This window comes from Polyodon spathula, chromosome 15, assembly GCF_017654505.1.
Source record: "Polyodon spathula isolate WHYD16114869_AA chromosome 15, ASM1765450v1, whole genome shotgun sequence".
Classification (NCBI taxonomy): domain Eukaryota; kingdom Metazoa; phylum Chordata; class Actinopteri; order Acipenseriformes; family Polyodontidae; genus Polyodon; species Polyodon spathula.
In genome coordinates this window covers 7,871,770-7,892,889 of record NC_054548.1, presented here as the reverse complement: position 1 = coordinate 7,892,889, position 21,120 = coordinate 7,871,770, and the positions used below count along the sequence as shown (strand labels likewise).

General features: G+C 36.5%; 1 protein-coding gene across 14 annotated transcripts in view; it reads right to left on the bottom strand.

Moving 5' to 3' along the window:
- The window catches only part of LOC121327918 (inositol polyphosphate-4-phosphatase type I A), a 65,647-nt gene that overhangs the window by 33,825 nt on the left and 10,702 nt on the right, over positions 1-21,120 (bottom strand). For 13 of the 14 annotated variants that reach the window (XM_041272256.1, XM_041272261.1, XM_041272263.1 and 10 more), the window contains exons 2-6: positions 8,370-8,573; positions 8,025-8,069; positions 5,288-5,406; positions 2,068-2,184; positions 331-410 (exon numbers count right to left, since the gene is read on the bottom strand). In XM_041272256.1, coding sequence (XP_041128190.1) covers positions 331-410; positions 2,068-2,184; positions 5,288-5,406; positions 8,025-8,069; positions 8,370-8,469 — 461 coding nt within the window. In that variant the 5' untranslated portion in view covers positions 8,470-8,573. Of the gene's footprint in view, positions 1-330; positions 411-2,067; positions 2,185-5,287; positions 5,407-8,024; positions 8,070-8,369; positions 8,574-11,111; positions 11,535-21,120 lie in introns of those variants that run through there. The other variant, XM_041272252.1, reaches the window with a different exon arrangement.

The window sequence follows — 21,120 nt, the reverse complement described above, 5'->3', positions numbered from 1 at the left end:
ATCGAAGCAGCTGTTTGTTCAGTTGCTTTACTTTGAATGGTAAATTAGCCCTGTCACCACCAGTGAGCCTCACCTGATTGTCAGAATGCGGTTTATGTAAACAACAAGTCTAGTTCAAAAGGAACAAAGGGACATAAGTCACTCTCTTGTATTACTCTTTACTTTTGGATTAACTTCACCCCAAAGGCAAACTGTCAGTATTCAACTCAAATACATTATCACATTATGCAACAGAGGTGGTGAATCCAGATGTGTATCTAATAGGTTTCTTTTTAATCAAAACCGATTTAAAATAGAATTGCATATTCAGTTAATGAATTCTGTGCCTACCTTAGCATCAGATGTAACCTGTGTTGTTTCTCCAGTAGCAGTTCTTTCACAGTGAACAATGAAGAGCCCAGTAAATACATCTGAAACAGAATTATAAAAACACTGCATTGCATATTCCCAACAGAAAAGCTTCAAGATGCTTACTGCACAGTTAAACAGTAAGAAGCAGGGTTCTGGAAAATAGTTATATACGTCCCCAAGTGTTGCTACAACTATTGAAATAACGCGCCTGTAACTTCTGTTTCCGTTTTTAACATCCTGACAAGTTTTTGCACTTATAAAACTCAAAGTTATTTTCAGGATATCTGCTCAGTGCACAGGTTTGAGATCAGAGGTGTGTCTTCGCTCTGATCAGTACCAGTAGACGTACACTTTTTTTACCTGCCCGTATTTCTGAAGAGACATGCCCCAATAAAGCCTATGTATTTATTAGGTTACCGCATTAGGGTTTTTTTTATTTTTTTTATTTTAACACAAATGGGGCTAGCCTGGAGACTGGGGACATGAAGGGATGAAAACAAAATAATCTAAGGACTACATACACATTACACATCTGTACACTTTTTTTTTTTTTTTAAATATAGTTTTACATAAGATTTATAATAGAGTGTTTAAAGTTGTGGATGAACATACAAATTACAATATAGTTCAGTACGTCCATTTCTTAAAGTGAATTACTTTATTTCTCTTCATACAGGAACATCGTCAGGTTTCATACAATATTAATACACAAATAAATAAATACATAAATACAATTCTTTCATGTCAAAGTGAGACTATTATACTTTGAATTGCCGAATTTGGCTGCATTCACACTGGGTCTGTTACAAATGGACTCGGTCTGGTTCGCTTCGTTTGAAACAATGCATCAATGTGCTTGCTGTTCTCAAAACTGAGTCCACTAAGCAAACATTTTGAAAACACTTTTGAGATACAGTTTAAATGTATAAGTGTAAAAACTTGTCAGGATGTCAACAACGAAAAGAAAAAATTACAAGTAGGTTATTTAAACAGCTGTAGCAACATGTGGGGACGTATAACGCTATATTTTCCAGAACCTTGGTTGTCATTCTTTAAATGCAATATTGAATTCCAACCATTACTCTTAACACACTGTACTTTGTAATATTTATGTAAAACACCATGACCTAGTAGTTAATAACATTTGACTCTAATTACCCTAATTAAATACATTTCCATGTTCTTTTCACTGCATGTTTCTAAGTAGCAGGCTTAACTTTTTAGTATTGCTGTTGGTTATCAACAATTTCACTGTTACCGTAATGTTGTTTTATTATGACATGGGCAACATAATGTAGCTAATGCTCTCCTGTACATTACATACACATACATACATTATGTATACCACTTTTTTTATTAATAAACTCAATATTAATAAATAGCTACAACATTTTAGCTTCCACCTTCAGATAGCGTGGTAGAAATAACTAGGTCATAGGTCAACTGATGTTGTTGCTTAAGTCTACAAGGCAAAATATTGTTGGCGATCATTAAAAATATAATTTTTTGGTAACAGCAACATGCAAGGAAACAGTGTTAACCTTTTCACTACACAGACACTATATGTACCTGTGTATTCTATTTTTATTTTTGGTATTTTAAAACAAAGGAGGCAGAGGTGGTAAGAACTGTGAATTATGTATGCCTCTCTTCCCTCTCTAGGGATAAACACATCACACATGAATCACAAGAACACAGAAAGAAATGCCTGCTTACTGTTCCCTGAGAGCGATCCTTCACGTCGTACACTGAAAGCTTCACCTGTGTCTGCTGATTGATCAGAGAGTCCTGGAAAAACGCAATGCTGCTCAGGAAGATAGGGTTACTTGTGCCCTGTAAGGAGGCAAGACAGCAGCAAAATTAATGAGTGCCCAGAATACCAATCACGAAGCACACTAACATTACTGTTTGTGCACGCCACAATAGGGGTCAGGGATAAGCAGAATCAATTGATTTATAAAAATCACATACATGATAAGAGTCTTTAAAGACAGAGCAAGAAGGGAAGGAACCAAGCATGAAAGGTTCTCATCACAAATCAGACTTGAAAGAGAATAATAATAACCTGCCATTAAGTGGGCTAGTTGGAAGCAGAATACACATTATTCGCAAATGTGTTGCAGTGGACAAAGTGGACACAGTTCAATTGCGAAACCTAACCACTCAACGCATTTAGGAAATTAACTGGGAATCATCTGGGGATTACATTTAATTAATGCATGTAAATAGCACCGTGACATGTTTTGACTCTCCATTTTCAAATTCACATTTTTACTGATCGACAAGGACGATGATGAAAACTGACAGTGACTTTGAGTCAGACCCTGGTCTGATTCCGTCTGACTGGCAGTGACTTTTACCCCACTGACACCCCCAGTGATGTCATTGAAGAAGAGGATTCCCCTTCATCCATGGAAGAGCCTGGGAGAAATCCAGAACACGAGTCTGAGGAAGACCAGGTTATGCCATTACTGGACTTCATGACCCCAGTCATTGCAGCCCAAGTGTTCCAGGATAACGAGACACCAGATATGCAGGCAGAAGGTATCATGAAGCTCACAGGGAAGCACCATCCTTGATCCTTACCCCCCACAGCAGGAAAGGAAAAAAGATGAAGGGTGTGTTCAAAGAAAGGTATACTCAGACACCCGCCACTGTTGACTGAATTGTCCCTCAAACCAAGGTCTTTGCCATGATGAATGATTTTAACTTTATCATTCAAAGCTTGAGTATTGTAAGTAAGCCACAGCATATCTATCTGGCCTGTCCCCTAGTTAATCTCCCCATTGCTTATACCACAAGCAAATACCACGCGGCACTGCATGGAAATATCCTTCCAGGGGTGTCAATGGGTTTTGGTGGGTGTGATATGCAAGAACCCAATATACTAAATATATACTGAGCATCAAAAGAAACGTAGCACTTATACTTGGATAAAATTCACTAGATGTGATCGAAAAATAACAAACTCTGTTTTAGAGCAGGTGCAGTGACTTTTTATTGTGCTGATTAACAATTGACATCACGAAGATGCTACAAAATGATCTGCCGATCTTGGGCAGGTGTTGTGACTCTTGGTCTCCCAGTTCGTGGCCTGTCATTGACAGTGTGTCTGGTTATACCGCCTCGCCAGGTTTGAAATTTCTGGCTGTGAGCACCCAAGACGGCCAGCCACAGTACGCTGCCCTAGTCCAGCCTCCAACATGCCGACTGCATGAAAGCACTGCTCTCTTCACAGACATGGCATATTGTTTTTCTGTGATTTTCTTTGTTGCTTTTATTCAAGCTTGCAATTCAACAGCTGAAATCACTCCATATCCAGTGTCCAATCAACTGTCTCACTAATTAGGTGATTAAGTGCATGTGCTTCAGTCATAGTCACTCAAGCGTGTCATGGTCAAGGATGAATGATTGAGTTATTAAAAAGAAACCAAAACATTTCGTCAATGTCCATCATTTATAGACCTCATTTTTTTCCGAAAATAAATGTGTTATAACAGTTTCTTCCGATACTCGGTATGCATGTTTGCTATCCCTGCAAACCTTACGACCTGCAGAACGTGGAAATCTACATTTGCAGTTCATATATCCAGCTTTTCTGGCACAACAATGGGAGTAAAAAGTTTTGTGATTTTTGCATATATTTTTTAGTATAGATAAAATGAAAATCAGGTGTGTTATACTCTATGCATAGCAAGAGGGGTTGACGTTCACCTCATGTTTATGAATGTAGTACCACTGTAATCCTCACAATCTACAGTTTATAGTTGTCCAGCTTCCTTTGATACAGTATGTGCAGAGGGGTCAGAAAATACAGAACAAAGGAACATTATATATATATATATATATATATATATATATATATATATATATATATATATATATATATATATATATATATATATATATATATATATATATATATTATATATATACACACACACACACACACACACACACACACACACACACACACACACACACACACATGCAGTCACGTGCTGTACTTTTATTCCAAGCTAAATAATGTCACATAGTCTGAGTTTTGTATTTATATAGTTTTAGAAAATCTATAGTCCCCAAAGTTCACACTATGAAAAACGCAAAGATCATCTGACCTAGCAGCGTTATATTTTTTATGTTTATTTTTAATAATAATGTTTAAGTAGCCATGACAGAAACATAACAGTTAGAATTTTTTTTTTTTCTGCATATATAGTCAACATATTGGCAATGTGACACGATTTGTCTTATTACCATGTTAGAAATAACTTTTCCAGGGATTTAAAATTACATAGAAAACTTAATTTTTCATTTTATTTTATATTTTTCCTGCAGTATTTCAATCAGCTGACCAGATATGTCAATTGTGCTGCCCCCCCAGAGCACGAAATGGGAGAACCCGGCCTCTCCAGCCTCCCACGCACCCTGCAATAACTAAATACGAACAGCTCGGCACTCAGGCAAGGAAAAAAATATACTCGCTGGTAGGAGGAGACCTTAGGGAAGCCATGGCTGAGGGTAGCCCTTCCTCCAGGCTCCAAAGAAGGCCTTGTTTGGCCTTGCCGCGTGTGACTGAGGGGCCAAACAAAAGAAGCGACATGAATGAAAGCCACACAGAGTGTTTATGGCACTTGGATATGGCGTGTTGATTATTTGGTGGATTCTCCTTCCAGAAATACAACCACGTTTTCCAATAATGATTCCTTTTTAGGTAAAACCTGATCTAAATTCAAAAACAGGGGGTTGCTTAGCGGTCAATTTAGAATCTCAGGAGAGATTAGATTCCAGGAAATGAAATGCTAAAATAAATATGAGGAATAATCCATGTTCTTACTTTGTAAAACCCATTGATTTATCTTTAGGAGGCACAATGCTTTGATGGCAATAGTTAGAATAATAACGATGGTGTTGTTATTACTAGTTTGCCACTTACCTCTATAATCTCTGTTTGGGCATGCTTTGTCCAGAATGCTTGAGGGGGTGTGGTTACACTTACTGCTACAAAACTATTTGGTTTACGATCCAGTGATGGCGTCATTAGTTCGCTGCAAGCTAGAACAAGCAATAAGAGGTCAAGTTGTATGCAAAATATGTTAAATTGTTTAAAAAGAATACATTAAAATGACCTTACTTTATTAATCACTGGAATATATCTGTCTAATTTGTGAAAAGAGTGGCAGCTGCAAGCCCACTACATCAATTTCTTGTTAGTACTTGTTCCAGGTTAAAATTCATTGGCTACATTTTTTACAAAAATAGCAGGTAGCACCAGCGGTCCAGATAAGCTGTGTACCGGCCATACTTACACATTAAAAAAATCCGAAATACGCACTAAATTTAAAGTGTAAAAACATGTATAGCTTGTCTGCCTCCCCTAAAACTTCCACTAACAACTACATCTCCCAGAATACATTTTCTTCAATTACTAGGAAAACTGTAGACAAAAAAAACCAGCCCAACAAACATTATCCAATCTTTGGCTAGCCCTGTTATATTTGCAGCCAATCACAGTAAGAATAAGAAATTTGCCAGCAAGTTAAAAGTTACACAGGATGAAGTGTAAACACTCCAGTCCAGCTACAAATCCAACTGGAACCACTGTTGGAGAAAACATGCCTACAATATTAAACTGTTTTATAACTTATTAATGCATTTCCTTATTTTACTTATCTGTATGGCTTTATATTAACAGAGTTTTATAATTTAATGTTAAAATATAAGTAATGAAAAAACTGCGCTGAGCCGATAAAGAACCTTGTAGGTCACATACATGGGTGTACAGCAGTTCAAAGTAATATTGCATTTAAAATGGATGGCTCTTTTTTAATGCCTACACCATTACCATTAAAGATTATACAGTACTTTGAGATGACTTCAAGGTAACGTTGCATTTTACCCTCTAAAAATACATTTTACTCTCTCAGTGTCAAAATTAGAGGGTAAGTTACTCCCAGACCCAAAACCTTATCTGGAGTGCTGGGCAGCACGCTATTATTGAGGCACTATTACTCCTGAAAACAAATACCCTGACTCCGTCCTTTTTTATTTTGAAAAGGGTTTTCAACAAAGTTTACAGTGCTGTGCCAGTGGGTGTAATTTTATGGTAACTAAGTAGGGACTATGCTAATATTTCATATTGCACACATCATAAGAATATACCTATAATTAAATGTGCAATGTGTTAAAAAAAAGTACAATGACTTGATATTGCTGAAGCGTTACTTATTCATGGCCATCTGAGTTTACAACGTATGTGTCTGGAGCATTCTACTGGTCATCTATATTGATTTATTTTATATATCTCCAAAAATAAAATGCAAGTATTTGTTAAATGTTTCTATTAAGATTACCTTTAAGCACAAAAGGGACTCCTTAAGTTATGGCAACATGCTAAAACTACTGCAAATTAAATTACATTTATTTTTTTAACTATGCCATTTAATATGTGCTTTGTTTTTTGGTTACTCAGCATTGTGACCATCAGAATCACCACCCAGTAATATGAGCTTCATACAAACGTGTCTGGTAAAAAGAGGTACGATTCAAATCAATTTATTTGCAAAGAAAGGCTAAAGTAACTGCTACAATTATTATAAGAGAATATTTTGTATTCAAATATTTTTCAATGGCGGGATTCAATACTATGATGTTCAGGGACTGTAAGGTAAGGGTTTATTGACGGCTCGAAATATAGAGCTTTTTGTTGAGATTTGAGCGAGGAGGTATGTATATCAACTTCTATATTGCATTTATAATGTATGTGTATAAAAACGTACATTATAAAGAGATCTCCATGACCAGGGTTGGAGACCCCTGAACTAGAGGATGTATCTTATTTATGCATAAAAACCTTGAATCCATCTTGGATTTTATTCACTTGGAAGACAACGCTTTGTAAACTGTGATTTTGACTTGGAAGAGATTAGATCTGGGTCTGAATATGTGATGTATGTTGGCAATGATATGAAAGCCTAAAATAGACTAGGGTGCAAATGAATAAAATCACAATTTCTAATCTAATTAAAAAATGTATTGCTGAACTGATTACTTTCAGTTTCCACTTTTCACCTGAAGAAGAGACCTTTGTGGTGTTGAAAACAAGTGTGTTTTACATACATATTCAGCTGGTCTACTTTGTTATGAATCTCTCACCTAATAAATGTACTCCAAACAAAAGACCCTTAGACTCTGATTGTTCTATCATCTCCCTCTTTTCATACGAAGAAATCCCACATGCATAATGTACTGAGGTAAAGCAGCAGCAAACATTCACACTACATGCTGTATATCTGTCAGCTCCAATAATTACCAGCACTAACAAACACAGTTATATAAATGCATTGTAGCATACTAGTCTGTTACTTACTATTACATCATTATCATAAACATGAAATAATGGGGATTAACAGTGACTATAATGCTTATAATTAGGCAGTTAGGACCTTGCTATATATGATCTGAACTGACAGGCACCTCTACAACAGGAACATGCTGGGTAGATGGCAAAATGGATTTAGTGGTTCAGTTAACACTCTATACTATAACATACAGTGTTAGCTGTTCGGTAATTCATTATCTTTTTTTTTCTACAAAAGGCTTAAGATAATGGATATGTTCCGACCTGTATGCCATTCTAAATATCCAAATGCTTGGAGATTGTTTGTACTTACCTAGGCTAAATTCTAATACAGGTTCATCTGGATCTTGGCTATTGCCTATAATAAAAAAAAAAAAAAAAAACAGGAACATGGAGGTAAAAAAAAAAAAAAAAAAAGACTACAATGATTATAACAAGAAATGTAAGGAATGGTTTCTTTTAAGTGACACCAAGCATGTGATAAAGTTTAATAATCCAGAGGTACAGCAAATCAAAAGAAGATCTGTATTTTCTTAACTCAAAAATATAAAATGAAACCAGACTGAATAGAACACTATTATACTGCACATAAAAAAAAAAACCTTCCCCCATATTCCAATGCTGGTATATTTGTGCTGGGGAGTTGTGCACCCTCTACCTGCTAGAGTTAATCCCATCATCTCAGAGGAGAGGTCGAAGGTGTTGGCCCGATACACAGACCACGGCCTGTGGTGAGGACTCCGCTCCCTGGCAGACATCTTGTCATGAGTGGGGCCTGCAGCCTGGTTGCCAGTCCTTCAGTCAATTTCTGGGGAGTTTTGCCAGCTGAGTCAATTCAATCTGTAACAAATATCTGTACTATCTGTAACAAATAGGAGGAAAAAACAAAAAAAAGTGTGAGAAGTATGTACCTCGCAAGGATTGTGTGTCTTTCAACAGAGACAGATAAGAAATTAATGGGCCAGACAAAATCCTACCAGGCGCTAAGTTTCTGCATGGCAAAATGGGTTTGGAATGTCCTTAGAAAGAAGTATGCTCAAGAGACTGTACAAACATTTGAAAACAGAAGATGCAGGTAAGTTACATTACAAAAATCAGTGATGCAAAGTGTTATTCTCTTGTGGTGTTATCTATATTCAAAGAATAGCCAAACCACAGCAAAAAGGTCACGATGACCTAAATTAAAAAACTATCAAGAAATTGTGCTAATGAATGTACGTACCAAGTCCCAAAACAGTTGGATAACTAGAAACTGGAAATTAAAATTTGATGCTTGAAGAATTCAAAAATCATAACAATGCAGTAGCAATACTAAGGGATTTGTGTTTCAGAAAAAGGGCTCATGTTTATTTTTCACAGAGAATGGTTTCTCTGTTGCGTAGGTCTCCCTGAAGTGGCCTTACTCACTGCTGTGGTTTCTAAATGCCTTTGAATGCATTAAGTTATTTGCATAGACACAAATTAGAAAGGTATAAAATGCAAATTACTGCAATTTTATTTGCTTAATTCTCCATCATTTACATTTTTAAGCATCGTAAAAAGGTGTAACCATGCATGCTTATCTTTCAATACTTATAGCTCTAATGGGATGATAAGACCACAGTCTGTAATTAATTAGCATGGATGATTCAAACTGTTCATTTCTATCTTTAAAAAATGCATTAATCCAATGAGATCTGGACATTGTAAAAGCACACTGGAATTTAAGGAAAAGCAATATTTTATCGAAGAACGCATGGAAACCTAGCAAAGGATGGTTATCAATAAGGTCAGGATTTTTCCTAATAAATATTAATGAAAAATACAGTCTGAATGTCACACAACAGGAGCTATAAAGCAGTTGTTTTAACTGAAGTTAAGGGCAGAATTGTGAGGTTTGATACAACACATTGCTCCCTTATAATGTAGCCCTGTCACATCCGATTAAATTAGGTTCTGGGTCCATCGGCTATGTGAAATGTCGTATCTCATGGGAGTCGTTACATCATACTACACTGGAGTTGCTTTATTTAGTAATATTAATAACAACGGCAGGTACATCAGTATGTCTAAATCACCAAAGTATCATACTGCATGTATCAGTGAAAATTATTGTAAAAGAAAGCACTGTAATACAGCATCTGGCAACTTACAAAACAGCATTCGAAAAACATTTCTTACTGTGCTTTCTCTGTCCCTGCCAAAGTAATCCGGCAGTATTGTTGTTTTTTTGCACCACAAGTGTGTGCTAACCCGAGACAGAAAAGGCGTTTAAAACAAACAACAACAACAACAAGGACAAACATAAACTGAGATCGGTAAAAATGCCATAATGATCTGTAATTGGATTTCTTCCAGTTTGAAATTAACTCCACACGTGAACCTCCAAGCTCGTTGCTGGTCCAGGAGGAAGGATCCCAGCTTCTCTGAATCTTCTCTAGTGACAGAATGTAGAAAGTGAAACTGAATTTGCAAACATCTCTTTTTTTTTTTTTTTTTTTTTGCACCTCAACCCATTCTGTCCTGCCAAGAGTTGAATTTATTGTTTTACTTACAGTTTTAGACCCATAATAAAATGTGCATTGATCAGTTTCCATTTGTATCATTCAATTGGTAGCAGCATGGGTAAATGACACATGGCAGAGGTCCTCCAGGTAATCGAGGGTATCGTATCTTACAGGATTGGATATGACAGGTTCTACTGAAAAAAGCAATACCGCCACAGCTCTCATTTGCCTTGTAAGGCCATTCTACAAGCATGGCAGAACACAAATACTATGGCCTCACAATACTGTGCTATAAAGGGGGAGCAATGTATTTCACATCACACTCAATCTTTGCGAAATGACTTGAGTTATTTATTGTGTACTATGTGACGAAGCTCACATTGCCACGGTCTCTGGATTGTAGTAATGTAAAGGGAAGGGTCTGTCAATCTATAAATAACACCAAAATTAACCGTTAAATAAATAAATGACAAATAGTTTATATACATTTTTGTAAACTTATTTAAAAATAAAGTAGGGGTGTGTTGCCATTTGCAGCCTGCACACTAATGCACTCATAATGAAAAACTCAGTTTTCCCCTAAACCAAAACTGGGAACTAACACATTTGAACGGGGAAAAAAATGTTTTATATACTGTAAATTAAAGTATAAGCGGTGTCTTGGCAGGAGATGAGGGCAAGGAAATGGAAGGTGTGGAGCACCATAGCATGCAAAGTGCCGAGAAATGGGTTGATCACAAACCGGACAGTGGGGGCCAGGGAGAGCGTCCAGCTCTCCGGTCACCCCCTCGAATACACTTCAAAAGTTAAGGTAAATTAAAAGTAAACCGATGTTGAGGTCAATTTGAAGAGACCTTTTTACAATTTAACCATTTCTAACATTCAGCACCAGCTTTGACATCGGAAATATTTACCAGACCCTGGGCTGCCGGATTGAGATGAACAGGCCGCTGCTGAGAGAAATGAGCTGCTGCTGGACTGACAGAGATGAACAGGCCACTGCTGAGAGAAATGAGCTGCTGCTGGGCTGAGAGAGATGAACAGGCTGCTGCTGAGAGGAATGAGCTACTGCTGGGCTGAGAGAGACGAACAGGCCGCTGCTGAGAGGAATGAGCTGCTGCTGGGCTGAGAGATGAACAGGCCACTGCTGAAAGAAATGAGCTGCTGCTGGGCTGAGAGAGACTAACAGGCTGCTGCTGAGAGAAATGAGCTGCTGCTGGGCTGCCAAATAGAGATGAACAGGCTGCTGCTGAGAGAAATGTGCTGCTGCTGGGCTGAAAGAGATGAACAGAACCCACAAGTGCATTGGTAGCTGAAAGCTAACGGGAGACATATTTTTGTGTGGTAATATATTCTGACCCATATTACATATATATATATATCTCTGTTTCTTACCTTCTAGTTTTGTTTTGTTTGTGTAAACTGCGGCCTGCTGCTGTCTGCATTCATAATTATGTCTGTGCAGGTTACGCCACTATGCTTTTGGAAATGTGTTCAAAGTTGTCCCATTTTTTAATTTATTTATTTTTATTTATCACACATACACAGTCAGCACTTTCACACACATACACAGTCAGGACTCTCACACACACACACACACAGTTAAATTTCGCATTTCAACCCTTGTCCGGTTTTCAGAGAACACAAAAAAGATACAATGTCAAAAATATATAGTTGGAAGGACTGTGTTTTAAAATAATTCGACTTTTGATTTAGAAGTACTGTATTGGTTTTGTTGGCACAGTACTATATTTAACGGTTAGGGTTAGTATTTTAATTCAGAATGATACGATTCTGAAAATATCACTTGCCAAAAAAGACAACACGCGGACTCTAATACAGTACATACTTTTAAATCCGGAACATATTGTAGCAGTATGTAAAATTCCCCATTAACACCCCAACAGCAAAATTAAATCAAAATGTTACCCATGCACAGAACCGCATGCCACGTAAAAGGCAATGCAATTTAGCAAAAGATAAATAAATAAAAAACAGGTTTCCAGAATTAAAACAGTATCCAGTCAGTATTCAAAATTGCGAAATATACTGCTCGTTAAGGTCCTAATGTCACAGGCCACTTGCAAATGAAAACGCAAAAAAAAACAACTAAAGATCACAGATTTAAAAAAATACAATCACAGTATCTAAAACTGTTTAATGATTAACTTTTACATTACCCTAGCTTGTCTTGTTCGCTTTGTTTTGGCTGCATTTTCGTCACGTAAAACTGGAGGAAGCTCTGTGTAGCTGCACAGTAAACTCACTTGGCATGCAAGAAAAGAAAGAAATGCGGGCTGTGATGGATATTCAAAAATGATAAATTATAACATTGAGGAGATGGGCTTTGTATCAGAAAATACGAACTGGAGTGTGACTGTTAAGTGCATTCATTTGTTACACACACACACACACACAAATAAATAAATAATGGGAATTGATTTGTTTCTTAATACAAGGGCAGTAAAACTTGACTGACGTGTATCCGAGTGTCCTATATCCGAGTGCTGACAGATATTTTTTTCTCTTTTTCTGGTGCTTCTTGATTTCACCAGGGAAATACATGCCCTACACTTTGATGCTGAAGAGATTTTCTTGTATGATTGTTTGAAAGCAATTAACCCATTTCATCAGAGCAGTGCCACACTTAATAAATAGCCTGCTCTCTCCAGGAGAGAGCAGGCTATTATTACCATTAGAGAATTCTAATTCACATGAGATTGTATCAGGCAGCTACAGTATCATACCACCAATACAACACACAGAGACAGTTATTACATCAAGCCTATTTAGCCCACAAGAAGGACACAGTCTAATAAAACACTTACAGAGCACTCCCTTATTCACAACTATAAAATGTTTTTTTTTCAGTGCAATGGTGCATTTTATTTAGTCATCTGGCAGATTTTGAATGAATATTACTGGGACTACCTTTGGAGACTATCACCATTTTCCCTTCTAAATGCTCTAAACAGCAAACGATCCAAATACCAATTAAGCGATAGCGCCCGTCAATGAAGGCTCTACTGTGTGTTAGTTGACCGTGATTGGAGTTATGCATCCCGGGTTGAAGGTTCCAGCTGGCATCTATTGTGTATTAATGCCAGCCATAGCGTTTTCTAATTAACTTTAATCCCCCCCCCCCCCCGATGTTTTCCCCCAAAGGGTAATTTATTGACCCACTTGTTAACAATACTACACAGAATACATTTTCAGTTAAATAAACGTAGCTGAAAATAAAGTTTTTACATTTTAGGGCATTCTGCCACTGTTTAGATCACTAAAATAGACCCCCCTCCCGAATGTCCAACGCTCAAAATAAATAAATAAAATAAATAAACGCAATGCAATTGCCACCAACTTTTTTTTTTAGTCTTGAGTCGGTAAGGCCAATTTAAACACTATGTTCCATATGCATAAAACTTACTGGCTCCTTTATTGTGCCAGTAATAGTGTTTAACCCGACAGCATTTCATGTGCTAATTCATAAAGTATTTTTACATTCAAAAAACAACACTCATCGCGCATTGGAATAACGTGCCCTTGGAAAATAATTCTCATTCATATATTTCTCATCCGATTCAGAAAGCTGTATGGTTCCGTTAATTGACCCTTATCAGTGTCATAATTACCATACGTTTCAGACCAGGAAGAGAATAAGATATGTTTTATCGGTCTAATTTCCAAGCATAAGGTCTGTGTAATAATAAAAAAAAAGTATATTTGTAATTATCCAATAATCTGGTCACTTCAGGATTTTGTAACAGATACATTAAACTGCATTGTTAACTCGTCTGAACAGCACAGGCTACTTACTGGAAAACAACTGGAGGTTTATAGCCTACTCATTGTTCTAAGAGGAGAAAATGGCAGGCTGTGTGTGCTTGTGTGAGATGTACATCGAGGAGGGAGATCTCTTGGAAGGTGATTATCCGCCCAGAAGACCCCGCATTACTCTGCTGATGTTATTTGTAGCAAGTATCCACTTAACAGATGCAAACGTATTCACCCTTGAGGACAATTACAGGATGAACTGATGAGTGAAACTGCTAGAAACAATGCTGTTCCCGTATTGATGAAAGTTACAAACCCACTGCATCATTTGGATTCTGAGGTAAGGGAGTTTTTGCAGGTAAAAAAAACAAACAAACAAACACTATTTTTTCATTCCTATATTGATCACTGTCAGCACACAGAAAGCAGGTAGCACTTCACTTTACATATTGTTCATAGCATCCCATATACCATCTAGGCTGCTCAAGTCATTTTTTAGTAAAATTACATTTTATTACAAGTCCCCCAACACACAATTAGCTGTCCCGGCATTTCTATGATTCATTCTCTAGCTACTGCATGCACTGTATTCACAGTAACCAATGACATACAATAGACTTGATAACATGCACACTCAAGCTCTGCAGCAAAATTCCTCCCTCAGGATGACTTTTTAATATCAGTCACAGTGCTCTTTAAAATTCCAAAATATGGTGCTATTTTATCCCTGGTTACCTTTTCCAGAAGTGAAAGTATTTCCAACTTCAATTGTAAGCACAACTTGCTTTTGCTTTTTAATTATTATTATTATTTTATTTTAATTTTTTTTGGTAAACTATAAAATTTTGGGCAAATAGGTTCCTGATTTTTTGTTGTTACATGAACCTTTAAGAAACACACTATTCTAAAAACATTACACTATCAAAAAAAGTGTTAAATATAATTTTTTTTTTTTTTTAATTTGCAGTCTTTTCAATGTTAAAATGTTATTTGCTTATTTAGGGTTTATTTGCCTTGAAAATACTAACCAGGACTGTCAGTATCAGAATGTAACATAAATGTGTGTGTGTGTGTGTGTGTGTGTGTAGATATGGTTTAAACGTTTAACGCTGAAATTGCAAAGAGTTTAAACGTTCAGGAAAATTTACCAAACGCGCACCCCTATAAAATATTGCAAACAAGGGTTATTTCGAAACCAAACCTGTGTATGCCTTTATTTATTTCAGTTGAGCATATAGAAAAAATATATATTGTAAAAAAAAGTAATTTTAAAACACGAAAAATGTGTTTTCCTAAAACTCTCAAAATGGGGGGAGCAACTTTTACGCCAGTGCGACTTATGCAATGATTTTTACGGTATGTCACTATTCTATTAAATATACATAAGGAATGGCAGGTAACTCCTTATTTTCTAGGCTCTGAAACTTAATACACTGTGGTAAAGAATGTTCAAACCAAGTTCCCTCACAACTGGATAAGTAGTTCTTTAGCTATGTAAAACAATGAAATGCCCAGTCAATGTACTGATAGGTAACATTATAATTCTAACATCCGGATGGTGCCGGCCAGCAGTGGTACTATACCACTAAAAGAATCCAGAACTTAATTTTAGTTTCATGTAGTCACAGTGATCCCCACAACCAGCAGCAAAATGTATGAAATGAAGAGGGACTGCACTTTAAACTGAAGACAATAACCACACTGGCAAACACTTGGGAGCAGTTTCGGGCTTCATTTTCAAATGAGTAAAAACATCAACAGCCACCTGTTTTTACCAGTAAACTCCAACTCAATATCAATATTTACTGCATGCTACTCAGGGCTGTAATGCTGACATATTTAGAGTGTCTGTAATTACGACATCGCAAAATACTGTACGTTTTTCACGTCTCACAATACATACAGTATGTAGCACATTTTTTATCCTTATGACTTACAGATTTCCATTCCCAACTTTCCCAAAAGAGAAGGTAATCATTGTTAAATCGTCTTGTTAAATCAGTGCCACCCTGGCTGTTCATTTATTCTCATGATAAATTAAACATAATTCAATGCATTTTGTAACTAAACGGCACATAACACAAACCAATCATCACTAAGGGTTGATACTAAGTGGGATTAATATCTTACAAAACTTCAACTCTTTGGTCCTTAGTGGCAATGATATAGTGTCATGTTGTTGACTAACATTTTCCCTGCAGTCTTGCCAAATCAGATTTTTAATCTGTGTGTGTTTTACAGGCATTCTGGCAGAGGATGGCATCTCCTGGCAGATTTACAAGGAATTCATTCTTTACTTTAAGATGATATCCCTGAATAGAGCCAAGAAATGCAAAAAAACAAGAAAACAGTAGAGTAGATGACAAAAGCTAATGTAATTTCATGTTTGTAAAGCATTGTTAAAAATATCTCAATGGTGTCATTCTTAACATTTAAGCCATGATACAGGTCATAGGCGACAATATACAACACAGAAAAAACTGTGAAAAATAAATAAAAGGTTTCCGTGAACATGGCAGTGCTCTGCTCCTTCTACAAATGAGTTTCAGTAGACACCTAACTTTACTCTTCAAGTGGGTTTTAAGAAATTAATCTGTGGTTCTTTTCAGCAAATTGGTAAACTCTTTTTTTAATTTAGTAGTCGCCAATTATTTTGTATTATTTTCTCCCAATTTAGAATGTCCAATTATTATTTAAGCTCGGCTCACCACTACCACCCCTGCACTAACTTGGGAGCGGCGAAGACGAACACACACTGTCCTCCGAAGCGAGTGCCATCAGCCGCCCGCTTCTTTACACACTGCAGACAAACCATCAAGCCACCTTTGAGCTACAGCGTCGGAGGACAACGCAGCTCCAGTCTATTTTTTTGTTTCAAATGACACTTAGAAGTCACTCAATGGAGGAATCCAGAAGAAATTAGATGAAGCCCCTGTGGTGCACTGAGACTCTCTGCAAGGCTAGGTCACACATTTAAGCATTATCTAAGACCCAGCAGAGACAGCTTTTGCTCCAATTACAACTCCTTTGTGTGCTCGCTACTAATTAGATAATGTAATTGTAGCTTGAGGCTTTCAGATCTCTTGGAACACAAAGCCGAACACCATAATTATTCCACATTTCCGGTGGAAAAACAATAAAACTCTACGGTAGAAGGATTCTTCATTCAATAGCTGAAGCACTACCCTGTTTCTTAATCTTCAAAGAAAAAAAGTTCACATACCAGATTTGTATGCTGGCATTAAATTGTTCAATGCAAGTGTTTTCAGCATACAGTAACTCATCCCTGTAAATGTGCCCATGTTGATTAGGAATGGTTTATCACAATTTCCAACCTTATATATAAAACGATACTAGAAAGCTGCTGACGAGTGCAAAGTAATTTGAACAACTTCACTGTATTGCACCAGAGAACCAGCTAATCTTGGCTCAGTCTAGCAAGGATAATAGATCAGTGTGCCACGAGCATTGTACATATACTTTACTTCAATTTCACATTGTGAAAATGCAATATGGGAAACAGTTGTCTGCATCATCTACCAAATATATAATGAACACTTTACAGGTGTTAAAGTAGGAATTTAACTTACATTCTCAGTATGTACATGACAATTATGTGCTGTAACAAACGCTGTTCCCAAGACATATTCTGGATATGTTTAAGCTAGATTTCAAACTTAAAGTTATTAGTATTATACCAGAAAAATCAGGGTTACACAATTGTTTTAAAACAAAAAAATGGTAAATATATTGTAACATACACAGAAACAAAGTATTTAGTATATATTTACTGTGTGCCGATACTTGTATTTTCCAAGTAATTGCTTTTAAGAAATTTGAAATTGTTAGGTGTTAATTACTCAAAACAAAACCATGTGATCCCCTGATGTCCCTTGTTTACACAATTACAGCTTAATCAGACAGTGTTATATATACCGCGCATCAATTACAGCTTAATCAGACAGTGTTATATATACCGCGCATCAATTACAGCTTAATCAGACAGTGTTATATATACCGCGCATCAATACAGCTTAATCAAACAGTGCGCATCACAGTGTTATATATACCGCGCATCAATTACAGCTTAATCAGACAGTGTTATATATACCGCGCATCAATTACAGCTTAAAACAGTGTTAATATACCGCGTATAATCAGAAGTGATGGACATTGACAAAATGTTTTTGGTTTCTTTTTAAATCACTCAATCATTCACCTTGATCATGACACGCTTGAGTGACTATGACTGAAGCACATGCACTTAATCACCTAATTAGTGAGACAGTTGATTGGACACTGGATATGGAGTGATTCAGCTGTTGCATTGTAAGCTTGAATAAAAGCAATAAAGAAAATCACAGAAAAAAACAACAATATGCCACGTCTGTCAAGAGAGCAGTGCCTTCATGCATGTTGGAGGTTGGACTAGGGCAGCGTACTGTGGCTTGCCATCTTGGGTGCTCACAGCCAGCAATTTCAAACCTAGTGAGACGTTATAACCAGACACATTGTCAATGACAGGCCACGAACTGGGAGACCTAGAGTCACACCTGCCCAAGATCAACAGATCATTTTGCAGCATCTTCATGATGTCAATTGTTAATCAGCACAACAAAAAGTCACTGCACCTGCTCTAAAACAGAGTTTGTCATTTTTCAATCACGTCTAGCGAACTGTATCCAAATATAAGTAATACGTTTCTTTTGTTGCTCAAATCTAAGTGATAAGTTTCTTTTGATGCTCAGTTAACCCGTCAATCAAAATAACAAAAACACATTTATATGTTATAAGCAATTTGTCACACCTTTGATCCAAAATCAGTTTTTTTCTCTTTCATTATTTCCTCAGAAATGCTGTGAATTGTGGGACTGTAGCCCTGGGCAAGGTGTTATCTCTGATTAAAATGGACTAAGAAAAACGTTGCTCAGGTACCACAGCGGTAGTTACATTAAATAAAAGGTGAAGCTTTTCAATTTTCATTGTCAGTTATGGCCTCTGTACGGCAGTAAAAATATCAGCATCACAGATGAGAGGAAAGTTCGCATCCAATCGGCTTTTAAAACATTCAATGTGGAAGCCAATTGCAATTGATAAATTGATAAGGCGAGGGAAGGGAAGCTTGTCTAGTTTTGAAATCAAAACATAAATAAGTGTGTTTTGATTTATTTAAATACTGCCAACAAATACTTCTTAAATGCAATTACTCGGCACACCCCTAATATACATTCAGCAAGAATTGATATTTTAAAAAGCAATGAAATATAGTACTTTGACGGGAGCAACCATGCTTTGCCAATGGCTAACTGTACATTTACCAGTCTACTGTGTTTTTTATTTATTTATTTTTTGCATATATGCTTGTGACAGGGTCTAAATCATTTGAATGATCTCAAAGTTAGATTTTTCTCTCTAAGCTCAAATGATGTAATGCTGACAGAAATAGACCACTGCCCGAAAAAGGAAAATTACAATATTTTTGACTACACATTTCTGGCAACCATACAAGCTGTGAGCCTCTGCAGCCAAGACATGCCACTCAGTTCTATGCTTCTGTTGCGTAAAACAATGAAATTATGTCATACACGCCACAGAATGCATTGAGTCATTATGACAGTGGTGCTTTGCAGTTACCATAAATCATTTCTGGTTTTAGGTTTTAAATCGATAATATTGTGTTCAAGTAGTTCTCAGGATTTCTCAACGCATCTGACCTGCAGTACTTTTGGACATTATCAGAAGGAACCAGTCAACTTACTTTTCAGAAGGTCAAAAAAATAAAAGCTGCAGTTAACAGTGTTTTTGTTGATTTTTGCTGATTTTTCAAATTTTTTTTATTTATTTTAATTTTTTTACAGTGAAGTACTTAAAGCTTTCAGGGGTATACTATGCAAAACCAGATGTACCAACACAATTGGTTGGCTTGCATCACTAAAATAAAAAGCGAAGTTGGGTTTTAAATGCTCAGAGAGAACACAACACACCAATTCGAGTATAAATTCAAATTAGAATGACGGTTGCCTATCTCAGCAAATCACACCAATGTGTACTCAAAAATTATTATGTTCATCAGTTTATTAATATCCATTGGGTGGGTGCTTTCAGTGTTTTGTGACAATCTGCAATTTCCACAACCATTATTACACATTTTCTCTTACACATTTTCCATAAGTTGTTCACAAGGCACTGTATTGCTTGGTTTACATGCAGTTTAGAAACTTCAAATGCTCTCTCCATTGTCTTGAGAATGTGATGCACATGCCTTACACTGTAGGAAGTGTGTGACCAAAGCATGGTATGACTAAAACGGGTGGGTACTTTGCCTTGTCAAGCTAAAAAGCAGTGCAAATTGACTAAAAAAACAACATTTTAATTTTTGCCTAGCAGCAAATTTTAAAGTCATACCAAGCAATTCTTTAACAACTGAGATCTGCTGACAAGCTTTTAAAAAAAAAAAAAAAATCTGTGTTGTTTTAAGAGCAAGATTATAAAAAATACTGAAGCTACTACAAAGTTTTAAAAAATTGTAGCCCTTTAAAAAAAAAAAAAAAAAAAAAAGCGAAGCCGTTTGCAAATCATAGGAAGATATATCTTTTTTATCCTTTACACTTTTGTTATTTTCATGTTTAGTGGTTGGTGGCTGGTTTTAAGCTTTGACTTTCCAGTCCCTTAGCAGTAAGATGCAATTTACGTTACTCTAGTCCTAAGTAGAACCTAGCATAGCTCCAGTACGAATTCGTGCCAGTAGTCTCCAATATTATTGCTGTGGGCTGCCAATCTCTGCACAAGGCTTGAGGGTTGAAGTAAAATCTCTTAAATCTAATTCATTGGGCAAGATTTGTTTCACAAGAACAAAAACATGAAACTGTTGGTTCCGTGAAATTGTTCAAGAAGACAAATATGGGGCTTAATATCAGCCTACTGCAAGACTTAAATAATGAAAGTTACAAAAAATGCTCAGAAGGATTAGTACTGAGGAATGTGTTGAAGTCATAGGAGCTGCCGGTATACTGGATCTCCAGTGACAAAAAATATAACAGCATTCTAATGACGAAAGCCTTGCACTATCCTTACAGAACTCAGATTCAGGTATTTATTTTGTATTATTATTATTATTATTAGAACATTATGTAGTGTTACCACCATTAT